The sequence below is a fragment of the Mesitornis unicolor genome, unplaced genomic scaffold, assembly GCF_000695765.1.
Source record: "Mesitornis unicolor isolate BGI_N332 unplaced genomic scaffold, ASM69576v1 scaffold24968, whole genome shotgun sequence".
Classification (NCBI taxonomy): domain Eukaryota; kingdom Metazoa; phylum Chordata; class Aves; order Mesitornithiformes; family Mesitornithidae; genus Mesitornis; species Mesitornis unicolor.
The window spans coordinates 1-20,613 of NW_010200203.1; the positions used below are offsets into that span (position 1 = coordinate 1).

General features: G+C 44.0%; 1 protein-coding gene across 1 annotated transcript; it reads left to right on the forward strand.

The window, feature by feature from the left end:
- Positions 1-521: 521 nt before the first annotated feature.
- LOC104544728 (glycine receptor subunit alpha-1-like) lies at positions 522-5,328 on the forward strand (the record flags this gene model as incomplete). The annotated part of the gene is made up of 3 exons (XM_010189672.1): positions 522-736; positions 1,413-1,559; positions 5,038-5,328. Coding segments are annotated over 3 exons (653 nt in total), but the record flags the coding sequence as incomplete, so codon positions are not given.
- Positions 5,329-20,613: the final 15,285 nt, after the last annotated feature.

Here is a 20,613-nt window from a genome sequence, read left to right on the forward strand (position 1 = left end):
GGAAAAGGCAAAAGGGCGGAAAAACAGAAAAAAACCCAGAGACCCTCGTGATCTCTCGGTTTTATACCGAGTATGACGTATGTGGGATGGAATACCTCGTTGGTCAGTTTTGGGTCTGCTTCTCCCCCCGTAGGCACAGACACAGCACCCAGGATGAGACAACTGACCTTGAGCATATCTTCTAGCAGCGCTGTTTGGGAAAACATGCTGCCAGTTTTCAGCAAGTTCAGTCACTTAAAAGAGACTGAGCTGAAAAGTAAAATCACTAAATAGAAAATTAGTTCTATTTAGCTCAAACCAGGACAAAAGTGTATGATGCAAGGGAGCAGGTGACATTTAAGTGACAAAGGACATACTGCCAAGAGCTTTCTGTGCTACATTGATGTTGTACATACATATTTCAGAACTGGGCAGCAGCTGTTCATTTCCTCCTCTAACAAGCCTCTGGTTCTAGGCAATTCAAGGAAAGTCCCCAGGCAATAGTTGAAAACAGTAATCTGCCAAGTATCTCCCATTCTCAGGCAAGTTCACCTGTATAGAAGCTCGTTTCCACCTGGAGCGGCAGATGGGCTATTACTTGATTCAGATGTACATCCCCAGCCTCCTCATTGTCATTCTGTCCTGGATCTCCTTCTGGATCAATATGGATGCTGCACCTGCTCGCGTTGGCCTGGGGATCACCACAGTGCTCACCATGACCACACAGAGCTCTGGTTCCCGAGCATCACTGCCCAAGGTAGGGAACACGCTTGTCTTCGCAGGGGTGGGGGGGAAAAATATGCACTCTCTGGGGACATCACATATGTAAGTCATCACATAGATCCTCCTGTTCAACATAAGACACATTCTGCTGCCATCGCCCTATTCCAGTTTGAGGGCAAGCAGAACAAATTCCAGTCCCCTTTTGCAAAAATTTTAGCAGAGTTTCTATGAATGGCAGCAAACGTCCCCAAAGATTCAACACTCACCCCAAGATCCACCACAGCTGCCAGTAGCCAGGAGCTCTGCACCTTACAAATGCCTGCAACAACCACACATAGATATGCACTCTACATTCTAGCTTTTACTCACTTGACCATTGTACTTTTATACAATAATAGTACTGAATTTCCCTGTTATGAAGGACTTCTAGTGAGGTCAGATTGGATTACTATTTTCCTTGCATATAAACCATCATACCCAAGACCTGGATGAATTAGAAACTGTAGAATTATTGCTACTTAAGAGCCTAGGAGCAGGGTCAGTGGCCTGATAATACATTCATGTTAAATGAGCTAGATTTTGGTATCCAAGAGCAGGTGTCAACGGTTTGATCAATTCCTTCCAAAGACTTGGGGAGTAATATATAAAATGTCAAGCAAAAAGGCATTTAGGTGAAGAAGACACCCCATCTCAATCTCTCTGACTCCTAGGTGTCCTACGTGAAGGCCATAGACATCTGGATGGCCGTGTGCTTGCTGTTTGTGTTCTCTGCACTTCTAGAGTATGCTGCCGTCAACTTCGTGTCTCGGCAGCACAAGGAACTGCTCAGGTTCAGAAGGAAGAGGAGGCATCATAAGGTAATACATAAAGCATGAAGGACATGGCTGGAATCTGTCTCAGCAGAATATCACTACATGGTCAACTGAACCAAGCCACTAGCTCCCAGGGAGGTCCTCAGAGTATGGTCAGATGTTAAGGAGGGTCACACATCAAAGAGCAGAGCTACTGCAATGAATTGTGTCTCTTCTAACAGTCTGCTGACCCCACGAGTCTAGCAGGCTGGCTTTTGTTAGCTAGCCAAGTGGTCTAAGCCAAAAGAGTTTTTCTCAGCTGAAAAATTTTCACACAGCAATGTTTTGGTCTGAGTACTCCTCTTCAGAAGACACAGCAAGGGCTGGGGGGAGGTGGGCAGGGAGGTGTGAGGGATGTCTATCAGAGAACAGCATCCCCCAACGAGACAGCCTACATTAGCCTGGAGGTAAGTGACACCTCTTTTGTCTCTGTCAGCTCTGTATGCAAAACCATCTGCTTCTCAGACTGACTGCAAATTCCTCTCAGAAGGAAAGAGCCTATACTCAGTCTTAGCCTCACTCCATGCTTACTTGCCGTGACTGATGCCAACCCATGCATGCATGCGTTACATAGACACACACCTCCTACAGCCTGGACGCTACTAGCTTTTAGGCTGAGGTACCACAGCAAAGATTTCACCTCACAGGATGCACTGGAAAGAAACATAAAAGTGATCACATGACCAAAAGCACTTAAAATTTTTCCTTCATTATCTAGTAGAATCAGGTAGGTGGTATCAAACTTTCAGCATCAGGTCTGAGAGGCTGCCTTCAAGCTAGCATTAAAAAAGGTAAATTTGCTAAGGGAAAGAAAAAAATAACAGAAAATTTTGCTGATGGGAATCTCAAGAGAGCTCCTAGGAGACCACCCAGATCTGCCTAAAATGTTCCACATAGGTATTTGTCTACCCTCTATTTTAAAGAGCCCTCTGTGATCTATCCCATCCAAAGACCTGCCCCTATTCCACTGCTTCACTGTCCCTGCCATTAAAAGTCTTTCCCAGTGTCTAACCTGTCCTACAGCAGTTGACACTGTGTGCTTGGAGAACGGCCACCATTCAAAGAGGCAGGGATAAAATATGTTGGACAAATGCAAGGGAAAAGAAATAACAGATGAGACCATCAGCACCCACCGATTTTTTCTGGCCAGAGCGAGACTCTTCCATCTCACATTCAGCTGAGGCAGTTTTGGTTCAGAAGATGTAGTCTGCTCAATAGAGCTAAAGGTAAAACTACCCATCATGGGTGCCTCATAGTTCTTTTATCTCTTCATCTAAATTCAGGCATCCTGTCCCTGGATCTGTGCTGTCGTATGTGGATCATTCTGTTGATAAAACAATAAATAAAAAAAGACGCCAATGTACAAATGAGTTTAAAATATATTTGCCAGAGATGTTCCACTGAACAGAAGGCTGCTATTATAATCCTTGCCCAATCTCACAGCAATTTAATTGGAATAAAGCATAAACAAAAACACTTGCAAAAGCAAAATGAACAAGGTTTGCAGGCTCATCAGAAAACTAGGAGCTGACTGCAAATATACAAATAGGTTAGTGCGGCTGCCAAAGAACTTAAACACTCTGTCCCAATGTCCTGATTCGTCTGGGTAGCTCTGCCTGGTTTATGTATGACATGCCAGGCTAAAAACAAGTGAGATGTTGCAGTGGTCCATGCTGGTGGAGGCAGCTGGGGAGAGGACCAGCCCATGCCCACATCTATTAGGTCTGCCCAAATCAAAACCTAGCAGCCATTCTTCACAGCTCAACGCGCCAGGCAATGTGCCATGGTCTGGCATTAATACAAGTGAATCCAGTCAAATCTGTTTCTTACTTTCCTTGGAGTAACATACAAGGTGCCAGCTTATTCTCATCATTAAGACTCTTTCTTCCTCTCTAAAAAAAATAAAAATAAATTCAATAAAATATCTGTTCCCAGGTTTAAATTGGCCGTTTCCATTTCTGAGCCACCTCTTACCTCCTTCCCTCTGGTAGAAGGCGAAGGACTACATTAGAAAGATCAACTGGGCAGCTCTCTTCAAACTCATTACTCTGTCTATATTTACTGGAGCAGGCAGGTCCTGGCATGGGGAGATGTAAGGACTGTGATGGCTTGGGATAGTTACTGTCCCTTTGAGTCCGGTTAATATCAGACCCACCTGGAGTGGATTTGGAGACCCAGCCCAAGGAGGCCAGTCTAGTATGGCTGGTGATATCTTTGCCCTTTTCTCCTTTGCTATGGCATGCAACTCACCAGCTTGCCACCTACCCTACCCCACCAAAAACCAACTAACCAAACAAAAAATAACTCCAACAAAAAAGGTTTTATTTTATTCAGGCTGTTTTGCTTTGCTCAGCTATACCAGCCTGCTCTTCCTTCTGCCTCTCCACTCCAAGCCCCTGGCACAGTACCTCCATCCTGCGCAGCTGCCTGCTCGATACAGGGGCCATCCAGAAAAGACTCTGCAAAGAAGAGAGAAAGGGGCAGCAGGGCACTTCAGGAAGTGGGTTATGACGGAGGGGGTCAGTAGATCAGTGTTGGGGGACACAGGAGAGTATTGGGAGGATACAGCATGGATCAGTCTCTGTGACAGTTAATTAGTGCCATTAGTCTAACAATTAGCCTCCATGACCTGTTGTCAAGAGACTTGGGTTTCTGACCCTGCCGTTGTAACTCATTGGTTGTACTACTTTGGCCAAACTTGGGTTTTCCTATGATTACATCCCCATGTTCAATAAAATAGGGCTAAATTGTTCTGAGAAGCCTGCAAGGCCTCCACCAAAAACAGATATAACATTTGCCTTTAGACTCGAAAATGAATTAGTTTTCTTGCTCAATAATTAGAATTAACACAAGCAGCCGTATCTTACCATTGATCTGCAGAAGAGCATTTTTGGTCCTCACCTAGAAGATGGCTTGTAGGAAGGGGCTGTGGGCTCAGGGAGGTCCATGGGCTGGCGAGTGGAGGGCTGGTTGCACACCGCCTGCAGAGGTCTTTTCCTGGACAGGTTTCAGTGCCTGCGCATCCATGTAACTCTGTAGGAAGTGTTGCACTGCGGCTTTGACTGCATGAGTTACATGGAGCCCACTCCTTCTGGGCAAGTTGATGCAGCACAAATATAATGAAGAAGGTGCTGATAGGAGCGGGAGGGAGTGGGGGAAGGCAGAAGCAAAACAGGGGATACAATTGGGAAAATGACTGCAGTACCACAAACCGTTCAAGTATGTCAAAGACACCAGTGGGGTGGAAGTCAGTCCTGCTCTCCATGGGGTGCCTGGATCCCCTGATTTGCATCTGTGCATCACCCAGCTGGCACCCCTCTATAAGGCTGATCTCCCAAGAGCAGAGGGTTTGTCCAAGGGCACCAAGGTTGAGACACAACGTCTTCCCCTTGCAGAGCAGGAAGCTGTCAGTGGAGAGCCTTATAGCGAGGGTGCACTGTCTATATCTCATTTTAAGTAGAGCCCCATGTTGAATCTGTTTCAGGAGGATGAAGCTGGTGAAGGCAGGTTCAACTTCACTGCCTATGGGATGGGACCGGCTTGCTTACAAGCCAAGGATGGCATCTCCGTCAAGGGCGCCAACAACAACAACACAGCCAACCCAGTCCCCCCACCATCCCGCTCCCCCGAGGAGATGCGAAAGCTCTTCATTCAGCGAGCCAAGAAGATCGATAAGATCTCACGCATCGGCTTCCCTATGGCATTCCTCATCTTCAACATTTTCTACTGGATCATCTACAAGATCGTCCGCAGAGAGGATGTGCACAACCAGTGAGGGATGGGGAGCAGCTGGGAGGGAGCGAGCAATCCTTTATATATGTGCAATAGCAATGCAGCAATGCATGAATTTAAGAATGTGGCAATATCTACTAAAAAAAAAAGGGGGGGGGAGGGGGGCTGGGAGGGACTTTTAACCGTGAGAACTGAGGATAACTGGCACAGGGAGGAGAAAAAAACCTCTTGATGTGGGGAGTGCAGGGTGGGCGTTAGTTTTACAGCATAGGAAGGTTTGGATTGCTCCAGCTGCAATCCAAGAAGTGTAATATATTAATATATATTCATGCTTAATTATAATGCAAAATGAAAACAATCAAAAAAAGATAAAAAAAATTTCCTTTTTTAGCCTAGTAACAGCTTAGATTCCCAAGTCACTGGAATGATTCATGATTCCATGTGCAGAAACGACTGCAATTACGCTTTATCTGACTTTTGCTATAGAAAGGCCATACCAGTCAAGCACGTGGGGAAAAAAAGCCCTAACAAAGGGAGGAAAAAAACCCCGAGAAAACCATTCTATGCTTCTCTAGTTTCACACTTCAAAAATTGGATAGACGGGAAAAATTAAGAAAGAGACTGTGGGTTGTTTGTTTTATATATTTACTTTTTTTAGTCATGGGTTTGCCGATCAAACACTTCATGACTTTTGGATAGAGGAAAGCAAATACATTATCTCTCTCATCTCAATCAGAGAGCATCCAATGGAAAACCCAAGAAGGACATCAGGGCCTTCGTCAGAAATCGCAGGTACTTTCTGTCCTTTTAAATGACCTGGCAGGATTCGAGTCCCAGCAGTCAGAAATACTATTCAGAAAACTAGTAATTATGAAGGATATTTTTTTTCTCCAAACCTCTTTCTGCCATGTTTGTTTACAATGGGGGGATAGAAGTGTTAGGTGAGTTAAAGTAGAAATTATATTTAAAATATAGAGAAAACAGACCTATTCATGTCACGTTGTGACAGGACTGGGCAAATGGCAATATAGTCAGTAAGGGGTGGGAGGGGGGAAAGATGTGTACAGAGAGAGAGGATCTTATTTTCAGACATTTCATAGCAGTAATATTAATAGCAAAGCTGGGCCAATAGACCCAAAACTCTATTTTTGTATCTATTTTGGTGCTGCATTTAGCTTTAACGTGGATGGGAAGACAGAGGAGGCTGCTTTGCCCCAGGGGAGGCTGGCAAGGTTTGGTGGGGATTGGGAAGGGGTGGGGAGGGAGGTGGGAACAGGTAAGCAAAGGGGTTTCCCTTTGGCGAAGTGGTAGCACAGGTTGGCATTGGTATTTGGGGAGGGGGGGGGAATGCGTTGAACACCTCCAGGGTGTTATTTGACAGCCTTATTGGGGCTGGCAGGAGCAAGTCAAGGGCTTGGTGCCCCACTTGCCTCGCTAGGACCCCGAGCTAGGCTGCAGCACCCAGGGTGATTCAGTCGTGTTCATTTGCACTTTAGGAACTTGAAGGAAGAGACAATCAGTCTGCACTGATGCACTTGGGGTCAGGTCTGGATTAGGCTCTAAACGAAGGCATAGAGACAAGTGGCACCCAAGGGGTGCTTCCACTTTCCCTTCTCACCTCTCACACCTGACTACTGCTCAGGACCAGACCATGGCTGACCTGGGTTACGGATCTGATTGGGAATTGACACGTTCCGCCTTGCAGAAACTGCATCCCCATGGCAGCTGGAGCAGGTCCCAGCAAAAAAGTGCCCTTTGGCACCATCGAGTCCAGTCTGGTCCAGGTCAGCAGCATCCAAGCCTGGGACAGAAGGTGGGAGCCTGTGCTCAGCCATGGGTGTCCCAACAAGAGGCAGCTATGAGAGAGGGTTGGGGAGCAGAGGGACCTGCGAGATGTCCTAGCACAGGATTGGTGCTAAGAGGAGAAAGTCCAGGGAAAGCATCAGGGCTCTCTTGGCCTGGGTAGAGGGACACCCATCTTCAAGGCTGCCAGTTCAGCACCTTTCACCAGCACTAAATACACTTTATTAAAAAAAAAATAATAAAATGGAAGACAGACAGAAAGACAGACAGAAACCAAGGATAAGAACAACAAAGGAAATAAAAAAAGGGAGGAAAAAATAATGATAGTCACAGTGCGGGCAAGGGCAAACGGCAATATTTCCTAATGCTTTGGCAAAGGCCACCTAGCTTTTTGAGTCTCTTTGCACTGCTGAGACAGGGAAAGGTCGTGTGATACCAGTGAGAACCAGTACACCAGTACATCAGTCTCTTCCCTCTACTGGAACAGCAGAAAACCTGTGGGCTGAGGGTTTCTCCTTCTCCTGGCAGACAGCACTTTCCCAAGCAGGGAGATCTCAAGCTGTTGAGTGAAGCTGTTATGTGATGCTAGGACAACTTTCCCAGCCTTGGCTGGAGCCCAAGTATGCTGCTGGCTCTGGTTTTGCTTGCTGAATTATTGAATTCTCCCTGCACGCACGACAGACGGCTGTGCCAACTGCGGGTTGTGCAACTGCTGAGTAGCGTGTCCTTGTCTGGGATGAAAGAGCAAATCCAGGGAATTCCCCTCCCTGCAGCTGCAGCACCTTGCTCACACAGGGGATCAACTGCACATCACTGTCATTTGGGCAAAAAAGGTCCTGCCTCGAAGCACAGACCTTGCACTTGGGAACTGGGCAATTTGGTCATGGTTCACACAGCTTCTCAGTCTCATCAAGCTTCCTGGAATGGCTTAGCGGTGCACCACCAGCTGCAGGGCTGTGGGTCCCTTCCCTAACTGAAGATGCTCTAAGAAGTTGCCTGGAGGTTGTTAACCAACCCCTTGTACCATCCCCAAAACTCACCCAAGTGAGTTTTGATCTTACATCCTAAGGGCAAGAGCAGAGCAAGAAGGAATACATTCCCACCTCATTCTGCTACAGCTTAGAGAAGAGCCTTGAGACCGAAGAGGAATCCCATCTTCATCCCAGACCTATTGCTTGGAGATGCAGATAAGCTCACAGTTACTGCCTCACCAGAGCTCCAGTGTCACTTCTTGGCACTGAGTAAGGCAAATTAGGGACTAGAAATAATCAGAAAGATGCTGGTGTTTCCTGCTCATACAGAAGCACTTCAGCTGCTAGCAGAGCCTGTGGGAGTTTAGGGACTGGAGTAAGAATTACACGCTTACTAGCCTGCCTTTGCATCCAGTCTGACTCTGCCAACCACCACACACATTTGATGCTCACCATAAGCAGTGTTATTTTCTCTTCATTAAGTAGCCAGTGTCCAGTTGAGCCATTTTTTATCCCCAGGGCTGCCTGCATGGTGACAGTGAGTAGCACTCACATCCCAACGTGAAACACTCGGAGGTCTTGGCAAAAGTTTAACAGTGCTGAGATAGCTGTCCCACAGATGTCCTGCCAGACAGTTTCTCCATGTAGACAAGACCTTAGACTGTTCCAGGAGCCTCTGGCAAGTCTGTGCAGTTTTCAAAAAGCAAACATTTTACGCCATCTGTACTAGGCTGTGTTTAGTCTCTGTATTGCAACAGAACTTGCTTTGATAACCTCTCTCATCTTCAAAGCAGGCTGCTTTAATAATGCCAGTAATTATAATTATTAGTTACAATGTACAGGATTTGATATTTCAGGGTAGCTTCCAGGCATATTGATGAAATTTAACTCAGTAATTGTTAGCTTGTGTTAAGAACTAGGCTCAGAAACAAAACCTGAAACAAAATAAAAAGTGGTCGGTCCAGCAGTGGAGAGAGAAAATAGGGTCTTAATTCACTTAGACTTTTAGGAAAAACATAGCTTTATCCCAGACGAATTATTTCCAGATATTGCTGGAAATGTATCACATCATGAGCAGGAATTATTTTTCCTTATATACAAATATAAGGAAAAGAAAAAAGGAAAAAGAAAAAAAAAAAGGACAAACTTACTTTTTTTTGGTCAGGTTGTAAAGTTTTTTTAATTCTTATTTAAAGCATCTTTCCAGCTGGAATCTCAGAACCATGGAAATCAGAGAGGTGCTGAAGAGGGTCCAGACAGAGCAGTATGCACAGGGTCTGCTACAGACTGCAAGGCTTTGTTGTGGCCATCCAAAGCACCAGCTTGCCTTTAAACACATAGGCAAGGCCATTCGCTCCATGGTCTGGTGGTGCCCTCATTCCTCCTGGCCTAGGAGCCTCTCCTGGTCAGAGCTAGGAGACTTTGTTCCTAGAAGCATCAAACAATTTCAGAAGTTGAATAACATTCTCACTTCTGTGAACAAAAACAATATTTTGTTTTTTCCCAGACTTTTCTGGAATGTTGGTTTTTTTTCCTTCTGCCTCTTCTAAAGATCTTTAACTTTAAGGCAAATCCAAGACAATTCAAATTACACTATCGGTTGTCCTTTATCTCAACTGTAATTTGAAGACCTTACTTGGTTTTCTGATGCCAGTAGAAAAAAGATTAGAAGTATTTACAATATATATTTTCTAAAAAGAAAGGAACATATGAAAAGAGAAAAGGCTATTTTAAATGGTATAGTATTTTTCACAGATTTTATATAATCCTATTTTTGTACTGTATGACCATTCCTTAATAAAACATAGATCTTATCCCTGTGCCAAAGACAGTGAATCTCTTTCAATACCCCATTCCTTACTCTAAAAACCTTGTTACTAACAGCAGTGGATAACACAATATGGACCCCTTCTCCCTCAAAGCCTAACCTACCAATGTGGCTGCAGGTCTGAGGTCACTGCCTGACAGCTGGACATTGTGCATCTCCTGGCTAGGTCCAAGCAGCAGGGCCTGCCCTGCCAGAGCATCCGCCAGAGCTCAGTTGAGTGATCTGATCACTTCCCTGCTAGAAAGCACCTGACACTCTCCTGTCTTCTTCTCAAAGGGGTATCATATGCTGCTCCTACTTCAACAGATTTCCACCATTTGTATGGAGACAGTATATTATTTAAGTAGAAAATTAAGATACTTGATTGTTCTTCAGGGTGCTAGGGTGAGCACCAAAGCAGGAGCTATTATTCATTAATTTTAGCATCTTCAAAACTGCTTCAGGTCCTTTAAATCTTCCCATTTCCTCATCTCCTTCTCCTTAACAATTATTTCTTAAGGGCAGTTGCACATCTCTCTTGCTCAAATGAATCTGCACAAGTCTTTTGCTTCATTCAAGCATATTACATTTTTCCGTGTTCATCTCCCTTCTTTCACCACCTGAATTTATCATGGGGATAAGTTCCTTAGCTCTGCAACCTTTGAACAGTCTGGTGCAGATAGGTGTCTTGGGAAATACATAACAAAATATGTGAATAAAACCATTTCTCCTAAGCAGGCTGGGTAACAGAGTCACTGGGGAAGCACTCCCGTAGCAAAGCGTGCATGAAGAGGAACCTGGGGAACATGAAAGTGACCAATGAGGTCTTTTTTTGACTGTGCTCTGTAAGAAAGCAAAGCAGCACAGAAGTCAGAGAGAAGACAGACTTTATGGCTATCACCCCTGTAGGGCTTCATGTTTTTCAGTAATCCAGCTGTACAACAGCTGTTTATTGGAAAGCAGGTTCTTATACTCCCAGTCTCCTCCTACTGTGGTGTGTAGCCAGGGGCCACAGAAGAAATAAGCTGCTGTGAACCAGGCAATGTGTAAGGAGCTGTTGCATATTTTGCACAGGGCATCTGCTCAGAGCTACTCCAGGCTCTGCCTGCAGCTGGTGGGGAGACGCTGGTGCTTGCATTAGATGAGTAATTCACCTCTGACTGCTGCTGGGATGAGTCCGACAGGTGTCCTCAGGTGATCCCACACTGAGGGAACTTTGCAGTGCACAGCCTGGACTGGAGATACTAGAGTTGCTTGGTAATGGAAGTGCAGGCTGAGCCAGGTGAGCAATTCCAACCTGTCATCTTCCTTGCAGCAGGTGCTGGGTGAATAGGAACATGGGTTTTTTTATTTGCAGGGTCTGCAGCTTTCCTGGTTCATCTCTACCCTCCCTTACCCTACCGTGTTGACCCAGCATCATGCTCCTAGCAAAGGACAAAAGGTGCTCAAACTGTAACATGGTAGAGGACAAAAACCACATGGCAGTCTATAAAGAGAGGCATTATTTCAGTACCTAGCAGAGGAAATTACTGGTTAAATTGTCCAATAAAGATCCTGGCATAGACTGCAAAAGACAGGGAAAGAAAAGCAATAGTAGAGATTTGTTCGCATGCCACATCACTGTCTTCTCCTGGGATTCAAGGCAGACAGTGCTAAGAGGAATGATGCAAGAACCAAAGCTGGCAGCAGGAAAAAAAAAAGATGGTATTAAGTAATCATGACCATCAAGTCTAGCAAAGCTGAGTTGCAGTACTCATGTGCTTTACCGCCAGGCTTCTGAGCAGAAATTGTTAGTCTTATCTTTGTGATATTCCTGCTCCTGGGTCTATTATAGACAGAGTGCTGAAGCCCAAGCAGGAATAGGGCTGGTGCCCAACAGTGCTGGAGATGGATAAGTCAGGGTTTGACCCTGGCCCCACACAGGGAGAGCACATGCACTAGGAACAGATTCAGCACAAGAGGATGCTGCAACTTCAGTGGAAGGCAGGGATGCCATCAGTACTCAAAACAGCACTGCTGGGGGTTTCAGTGGCTGCTACTACTCCTACCAACACTAAGAAGCCAGCCACAAAAAGCACAAGGGAGAGGGGCCTCAGCAGCTTCCCAACAGCAGTAGGTCTGAGAAAGGAGAGAGGATACAAAACCCTAACACTGGTTCCCAGCCCGAGACTCAAATATGTTGGCACTTTCAGTATAAAATCACCCATCTTTTCCCAGGCATAGGACAATACTACCATAAACAAGACAGTCTGGCTTGAAATTAGCTTTTATTTATAGATTTGCCACTTGAATTGCATAAATAGCTCAAGCCAAACAAGGACATCCTCTTCACCTACCCAGCTAACTCAGCTGAGCCTGCCTGGGGCACAAGTTACTATCATTAACTATGTGCTCTGGCTCAGAGCTACAGCTGTGTCATTGCTATGGCAGGTGAGTCAAGCTTTGCACAAGTAGGGACAGGCAGAGCAGGCCTGGAGCTCATGAGTGGCTTTTGCTGCTGGGGCTTTTGGGGAACTGGTCCCAGGATAATTAGCACTGTAGCAGGCTGAAATCACCTTCCCTGGCCAGTGGGTTTCTGGGAGGACAGGTCTGCCTTATTTAGGTATTTGGCAGTACTGGGGCACTCTTGGGTTACTTGTCTGACAAAGACACAAACCAGACTTTAGGCTGCAGAGCAGCTGAGCCAGCTGGCCTGGGCTGAGCACACCACAGAATTTGGGCACAAAATTACAGCTCCAAGTTTGAGCCTGAATCAACGTTGCAGTGAAGACACCCTCAGTCACAATTACAGTGGAGGCCTGATAGCAGTGTTGCTTAAATCAGCATTTCCCTCCAACAATAGCAGAATTAGGGTTTGGGCTTCAGTGTTTCCTGCACGATACCTAATTCCCAAACATAGACCTTTGTTGAACTAAAGCTATGCAATACTAAACAGATTGTGCCAAGGGTGGTGCCTTAGCCACCTCTCCTGGATATGCACTTAGACATTTTTAAAAGTATCCTCATCACAGCTGCTTGTGATGGGCTAAAGAACCAACACAAGCCCCTGAAGAGCAGAGTCAGCTCTGGAGCTTGTGCCAGACACAACTGTGTTGTGACCACAGCTTCTAGGTCAGCTCTGCTCCTCCAAGGTTGTAGTGTTAGAAGCAGGTAAGTCCTAAGGTTCAGCTCCCTACCCAAGGATAGAGAAAGAGTGGGAATCAGAGATGCAAAGGGAAGAGCAGATCAGGAGTCATGTAAAGGCATAGGAGCCTGCAGTACTTACTCCTCACTGTAGTAAGTGGGAGTTGCAGTTTTAAACACTCCTGCTTGTTCTTTGAGGGCTTAGGAGGAGAATTCATGAGGCTTGACTTGTCCCATGGGGGAAAAGGTAGGGTAACAGCATGGGCAGCATCACATCTGAAAACAAACCTCAATAAACCAGCAAATAAAGAAAAGATGTGGAGGAGAAGAGGCGAATTCGGTAACATTAAGATCCGTGCCGGAAACACATCTTGTTGCACAACTGCACACTGAGGTGATGGACACTGGTACAGAAGTGTGGACTTCTGCAGAGAGGTAGAAGTGTAATGCTCTCCTGGCAAGTACTTGATGAGATGCATGCCTCCACTTGCCAACAGTCCCACTCTTTATCAGGAAAAAAAAGCCGCCACCAAAGCAAAAGAAAACAAGTTAGACTACTGTTATATCCTCTCCTTGTTGTTTTGTTTGAGTAACTGTGGCCAGTCCTATTGGTCCCAGCAGTAGAGCTCAGGTCTACAAGAAATGCTCAGCTAGAGGCTGGCCCATCAAAATCTTAGCAGAAGGGAGCACAAGCTCCTTTACCTTATGCTTGCCTAGGCTGGGGAAACAAGCAAATACAGGCTTTGAAACCCTTTGCTCTGCCACTGCCTACACTGAACTTCTCCATTTCCTTTCTGTCCCCCTCTTCCAATTCTTCCAATTCCAGGGTTAGATCAGAAGTAAGCAGGGAAAATAAGCTCAGAAGTAGCACGAACCAAGCTGACAAATCCCTAAGTTAGCCTACTCCATGTGGAGAACTCTAAGGACAGCACCTCCACTCCCAGCTTGATGCCCCCATCCTCCAGCACTGAGCTGCGTTGCTAGAATTGACAGGACAGGACACGCATTTCAAACCCATGATTGATACATCCCTCCTTAAATGAGGTCAAGACAGCAGGTTAATTTGGGGATCTGTCAGCTTTGGAGTATTCAGAATTTTCGGGATATAAACATTAAGCTCCAAACAGTGATGTTACCTGAGAATTTGAGAGCCAGGGATGTAAATGCACCTTTCCCCTCGCTGGGAAGAGCTCTCTCTTGTGTTTGAACTCTGCCTTTGAGCTCCATCTTGCTGCTCACTACAATGTCAGAACATATCACTGTACCATGGGCACTGCACTCCTTGATACTGGTGCAGTACGTCAGGAGAGACAGGTCAGCTCCAGAGACATGAGAGGTGATGGACACAAATTAAGGCACAAAGGCCAAGTGACTTAACTCACCACATGCATGTGGAATTAATTATCCTGAAAAATGCACCACTTGGAGCATCAAGCCTACCACGACATGGAATTCATATGCAAAAAGTTTGTGTGGTTCCCGAGTCTGGCCATGACAAACTGACAGCACTGATCACGGCCAGAGCTCACCTCTTCTTTCATGGACTTGCTGAGCTGCAGGAAAGAGATGACTGTTTCAAAAGAACTGAAACAGAAGGAAATTGTGCTAAAAGCCATTCACATGTGCACCTAAGATACAGTAAAACTTCAGTGAATTAAGACATCTATGAAGAGATGTAAGGATGAAGCAACACACTAAGGACTTCACTGAAAAATGGCCTGACATGCAAAGGTCACAGTGCATTTCATCGCAGTTCACCATCCCTGCAGCATCAGTGCACGCCATCCTGGAAGCAGCCTTTGAATCCTGAAGAGGCACAAGCCTGTCCCAAGGAGCTGTTTGTAACCACCCAAGATCGAACAACAGCCACAAGCAGGCAAAACCATCATTGTGGACAGTGACATTTCATAGACTGTGTTGTCTACTCACATTCCACCTCAATGTACAGCATATCGTGCTTATTATATTAAAACGGAGATGAGGACTAATAAAAACTTACACGTAAGCGATATTAAAATCAAGGGGGAGAACCCAAGAATTTCTCCCTTCCAACTAAAAACGCACACTCATTTACATTGTTTTGTAAGTGAATTTATCTTTAGAAGAAAAATAAAAGTATTTAAGATACGTCTCTTCAGGACAAGAACTGTACATTTGGTTTTACTTTGGAGGGGAGATACACACACACACACACACACACACACAGGGAATACTTTCTAATTGAAACATACGAATTAAATATAAGTTTTAACAGTTCCGCACCTAGAGAGCATTGTCCTTATGTCCTAGATAAACATTGTCTCAGTTTCCCAGAAGTGTCCAAGTCACTGATCAAACCCCCAAAAATCTGCTATCCAGAAAGAATACCTCCCAAAAGCTTTTTTAAAAAGCCTATTAAGTATTGGCATTGGGTTTTTCCCTGTTCTCTGTATTTCTCCCATCTGTAAGCCATTTGTATGAAGAAAATCTTTGTGTCCAAAGCTCAATTTAAAGCTCATTTGTTCCAAAACACAACAGCACCTTAATGCTGTCTGTATCAGGGACAGCCAAGGGTTCTGACTAATGAGCTGGGCTGGGTTTCACAGCTGCAGTGGAAGACATATCTGGCTGCCCCATCCCTCTGCCAGCAGCCACTGTTCCCCAGAAGGAGCAATACCAGGCACTTTCCACTCTCTAAGGGAGCTCTGGGTAAAAACATGGGGTTTGCCAACACAGATCGGGACCTCAGCTGCGCAACAGACTCTCTCACAAAGGGGTACAACAGAGCACTGAAGTTTATAGCTTCTTGACATGGCCACTCATGAGAGCCATTTGTCAGTGCTTTTGTAAATACTAAATCCAGATTTGAACTGCTTTGGCATTTTTTTCCTGTGTGCTTAAGAAAAAAAAAAAAAAAGAAATTGGGATATAGATAATTTCTCAAGCTGCTTCTTCATCAGAAGACAAGCAACAAGGCCTGAGCATTTTCTTTTCATTTTTCAATCTTATTAAGACCTCAGAAGGATGCAGTGGCATTAAAACTACCCCAGTTTAATCAACTCTCTCAAGCATAGGAAAGAGGCAGCTGCTGTTAAAGAGGACAAAACTCAATCTCCCTTTAACTTCAAATAACCTTCTTTAAAACAAGCATTGAAATAGTTCATATTCAGCTGTCTTAGCTTCCTTACTTGCAAGCTGGGTCCTAGAGTATCAGCATCTCACAGGAGATAACTGGAAAAGTATTCACAGAGTAAGAATTCATCACTAGTTGAGTGAAGTGCTGAGTACCTCTACTGGTTCATTAACAATACAAGTCTGAAAGAAAATAAGTCAATGCTTGTTAATTTACATGCTATTCCCCCCTCAGGAACAAAGGAGAGACTAAAGAAATACCGAATACAAAGTATGGTACTCATGTTTAAAACTTAGGACTTAAAATCCTTCAAAAAGAATAAACTAGCTTAATCATGAAGTGCTTATGTCTTCTCCCTAGCCACCTCAAAAAGGGCCCTCCCTGTATTTTCTGTAAGGATTTATTTTATATATATATAGATATACACAGACAAAATTGGTATGGCCTTACACCCCATTTTAAGGATATTTTGCTACATTGCTCAGAGTGCAAAGCAACTGCTACCTTAAAAGCAGCGTTTTTACATCATTATGAAATAAACCTGTAACTTATACAATTTGCATGACCACACAAACAGTGGCAGATTATTTTTCTGGCTTGTAAAAATTTTTCAAACAGAAGTTCTATTTCAGCAGTTTGAAGATGGAATGTAAAGTTTCTGCTGTTATATGTATATAAAATATATTTATTGAATCATACATTCATGCCAATTCCAACAGAAAAATAAAAGGATTTTTCTGAAATTCTCTTCATGGATTTTTAGTGCCAGAGGTTCCTCACTGCAGCCCGCACTGCTGGTGAATCTGCGCTAACGTAACATTTCATGAAAATATGGCAAAAGACCAGTTTTACTGTTAAGCCTTTCATTCTGAAGAATAACCTCTCCCATCGGTGACTTCCTGAGCTCCACCCCACAAAGGAATTCCTCCACCAGCAATATCTGACTTGTAGCAGAGAGCCATAGCATTCACACTCCAACAGTTTCAGACTCTTGCACGACTAACAGTGAGGTAACAGACAGCCTTCCTTTCTGAGGACTCAAGATCAAGTCCAGGCAGCAGAAGCAGGTTTACCACACGTGATCGAGAGGGACATACCACATCTCTAGTCTGCATGAAACACCTCAGAGTTGCTCTGGTCTTTCACACTCCAATGACTGGTACCCAAAGTTCTGCTTGTGTTGTCATTATCCTGGATTTTAAACCGAGACATAAATGAACAGCAGTACTTTCAGAGCCAAACTATGCCTTATATTCTCATGCAAGCTAGAACAAGCTCTTGCAAGGAGCTTAGCTTCTTGAGCCTATGGTCCATAAAAAAAAAAAGTATTAGATGTACCATTTTGCAAGCCACAACATGGCTTTATTTATACATAGCCTTAAAATTCTTTGGTAGACAAACTGACCTTGGTGCAGACAACCAAAATCACATTTCAGAACGTTAAAGGACTGCCACTCACGCTGAATCTCAAAGATGGACACAGTAAAGTATTTTTCCGTTCACAGTCAGGTGCTTTATCAAGTTTGAAAAATCAGCAGTGGAACAGCAGATCCCACTTGGCTTGGCAAGTGGCATTTTGTGACAGAAAACAGAAGGACAACAGAAGGGCAGTGTCCTACCCTTCAAATCTATTCTGAGAATACACCATTACTCTAAAACCTCCTGCTTTAAGGAATCGTGGACTTTGAAAGTATTTTACTCAATTGTTTCACATCTCATAATGAGATAAGCTATTAATAAGCCCCTTTCCCTCATCTTCCACGCAACATGCAAACAAGATTTTGAAGACCTTAGGAGAGCAGCTTTTCAAGTTACCAGCCAGGGTAAGAATGGTACTGCTGGGAAATGACATCATCACTCAGATAGTTACTTCCTGCTAAGGCACACAACTTAAGAAAACTGCTAGTGTGCCAAGTGCTCTTAGCCCCAGGCAGCAGCATGTAAAGAAAGAAAAACAAAACATTAAAACCACATTTTGTTCAAAAAGATGGTGTCCCTGAGATGCAGAATCAGATGCAGAGATCAACTGCAAACCTTCATACCTGCACCTGGAGCCTTCCTTTTCACCCAGAAAAGGGGACTTTCAGATCTAAAGCACATTCCTCCCATGTCACCCCTGAAGAATGCTCCTCATTCAGATTCAAGTCAGAGCTCACTGTTAAAGCACCTTGGCACACAGGCATAGTTTCCTACTCCAGGAGGAAACCCTCTGCAAAGTCCTACTTCCAGTAACACGCCCACCACCTCCCCACTTGCCTGTATGTGGCTTGTGTACACCCAGGACACCAGAGCTTCAGCTCCAAGCCAATACTTTAATGGAAAAACAAAACAAAAACAACAAACCTGTAAGGAGGGCCCTGCAGAGCAACTGATCCCTGCCTGAATCCTCAACTGCAGAACAAATACCTGCAGTCCTGAAGACAGAAATTTCAGTTCAGCTTTACACAACAGCCCTATGCAAGTCAGCTGGTACTGAAAAGGACTTCAGGAGTTTCTCCCTGCACAAGGGGATAACTAAGCCTGGTTAATTGTGCACTGCATTTAAAGAAAATATAGCAAAAGCAGCATGACTTCCAGTTGCTGTTCAGGTGGTATAAAATACAACTGTAAATAGTCTTAGTTCTACTTGTCTTGCACTATAAAGATCACTAGAAGCAGCCTGATCACACCAGTCATGCATGAAACTGCCCCCTGGGCTTTCAGAAGGGCAGAACATCAAGGCATAAGGATCAGTAAGGTTGCTCTTAACACTGTACACATGGCTTGTGTACATGTGGCTTGGCAAAGCAGCCCCTGACAGGTCTGACCAACTTTTCTCCATTCCTACTCCTTGCAGAGCACTGGGACATCAAGAACTCTTCAGCAAACACCACCTCACTGTCCTGATTAAAGCAGAGATGAGATACGTGGAGTCTTTTTCATCTGAGACTTCCTTGTGGCATTTTCTTTCCAGAAAGTTAAGACTACCTTGGTTATTAGAGGTTATGGAATCATGACTTCTTCATAGTTATCTTAACCATTAATGCATGCAGCATTGAAGACATTAGACATTAGAGTGAGGTTTCAACAGCACAGTCAATGCAAAATCCAGAAGGGCTTTACGGCTACCATAAAGGTTAAACAAAAAAACCAATCTGACATTTTACAGTGGGTCTTTTCAGTATACTTTGTTATTAGCTAGTCACAGCACAACCAAATGCAAATGTTAAGAATCACTTTACATATTCTTGAAGAGAATGCCAACACAACTTGCTTTTGAAAAGTGTTTCTTTACAAGACATTCCAAGGAAGTTTTATGTAAATACTTTATTTTGCCTGTCATCTTGGACAAGAACATCACTTTCTGGGTCTTTTATTATTTTACATATTGAGAGTCTGACACATAAAACAAGCATACACTTCACCTTATAGACCTTGAAATTCTTCACCAATATTTCTCAGCTCTCTCTCAGACCAGGTAACAATGAGCCAGAACTGTCCAACTCCCACTACAGAAATGGTGTTTCAGGCTTACAGGTGCTTTCACAGATTTGGATAAGAGGTATAAAAGCTTCTATTAATAGCACTTTGATAATTCTGAAGTGCAACCTGTTACTATAGTTTTGGATTTAACATCAAGAACAGTAGAAACCCAATAAATGAAAAGAAAAATCACAAACAAGGCTTCTGTTGAACACCTTCACCTCACAGTCATTCCCAATGTAAAAAAAATGCAGAAAGCTTTTTCTTTTTTTGTCTTCTTTTCTTGTTTTTTTTTTTCTTTAAGAAAAATACCAGTTACCACCACAAGAGGAAGCAGTACATATTTCCAGTATGCTGGTTGTGAGAAAGCCTCTCACAGCTATTGCTGTCACACTTTGCTCTCCTTCAATTCACAAAGTCTTCGGGGGTAGATTGTAAGCAAGTCAATCTGAGAAACTTTCATAGAGAGGGAAAGGACAAACAACATAACACAACTGAAGATGAAAATAAAACAAAACAGAAACCAAAACTCTAGTGACATTTAGTACAACCAGGCTCAATCACTAGGTTTGGCAAGTAAAAGGCAAAAATTACTGTTCTGGAATAGGTAATACCTATATGCCCTTCAGGCAAGGGCAGCTTTGCTCTATCCTTAAAGCAAGCAAAGGTCAAGAGATACATACTGCACATGTACAGCAGCTGGTAATAGAACAAGAAAACCTAGAAACAATGAACCCTGACACATATAACTTACTAAGCAGCTCTTTTGTATTACCAAGAGCTCTGAAGGTCTGGTATAGACTCAAAACTGTCATTTTCATTCAGATGTTTAACACAAGGTATTGCAGAAGTACTACTACTTTGTGCAGTACAATCTTACAAGATATCTTTGATTGAAATTACCCACTTTTGTATTTTATTGTGAGCTTCATCTTCTTTCAGAGGCAGTAGAGAGCATTCAACAACTTTCTTAATACCAGGACAGATAGCACCTCCTCTACTTCTGACAAAAATGCCATTCATCCACTTCAGGTCTGGCAGAAATGGGAT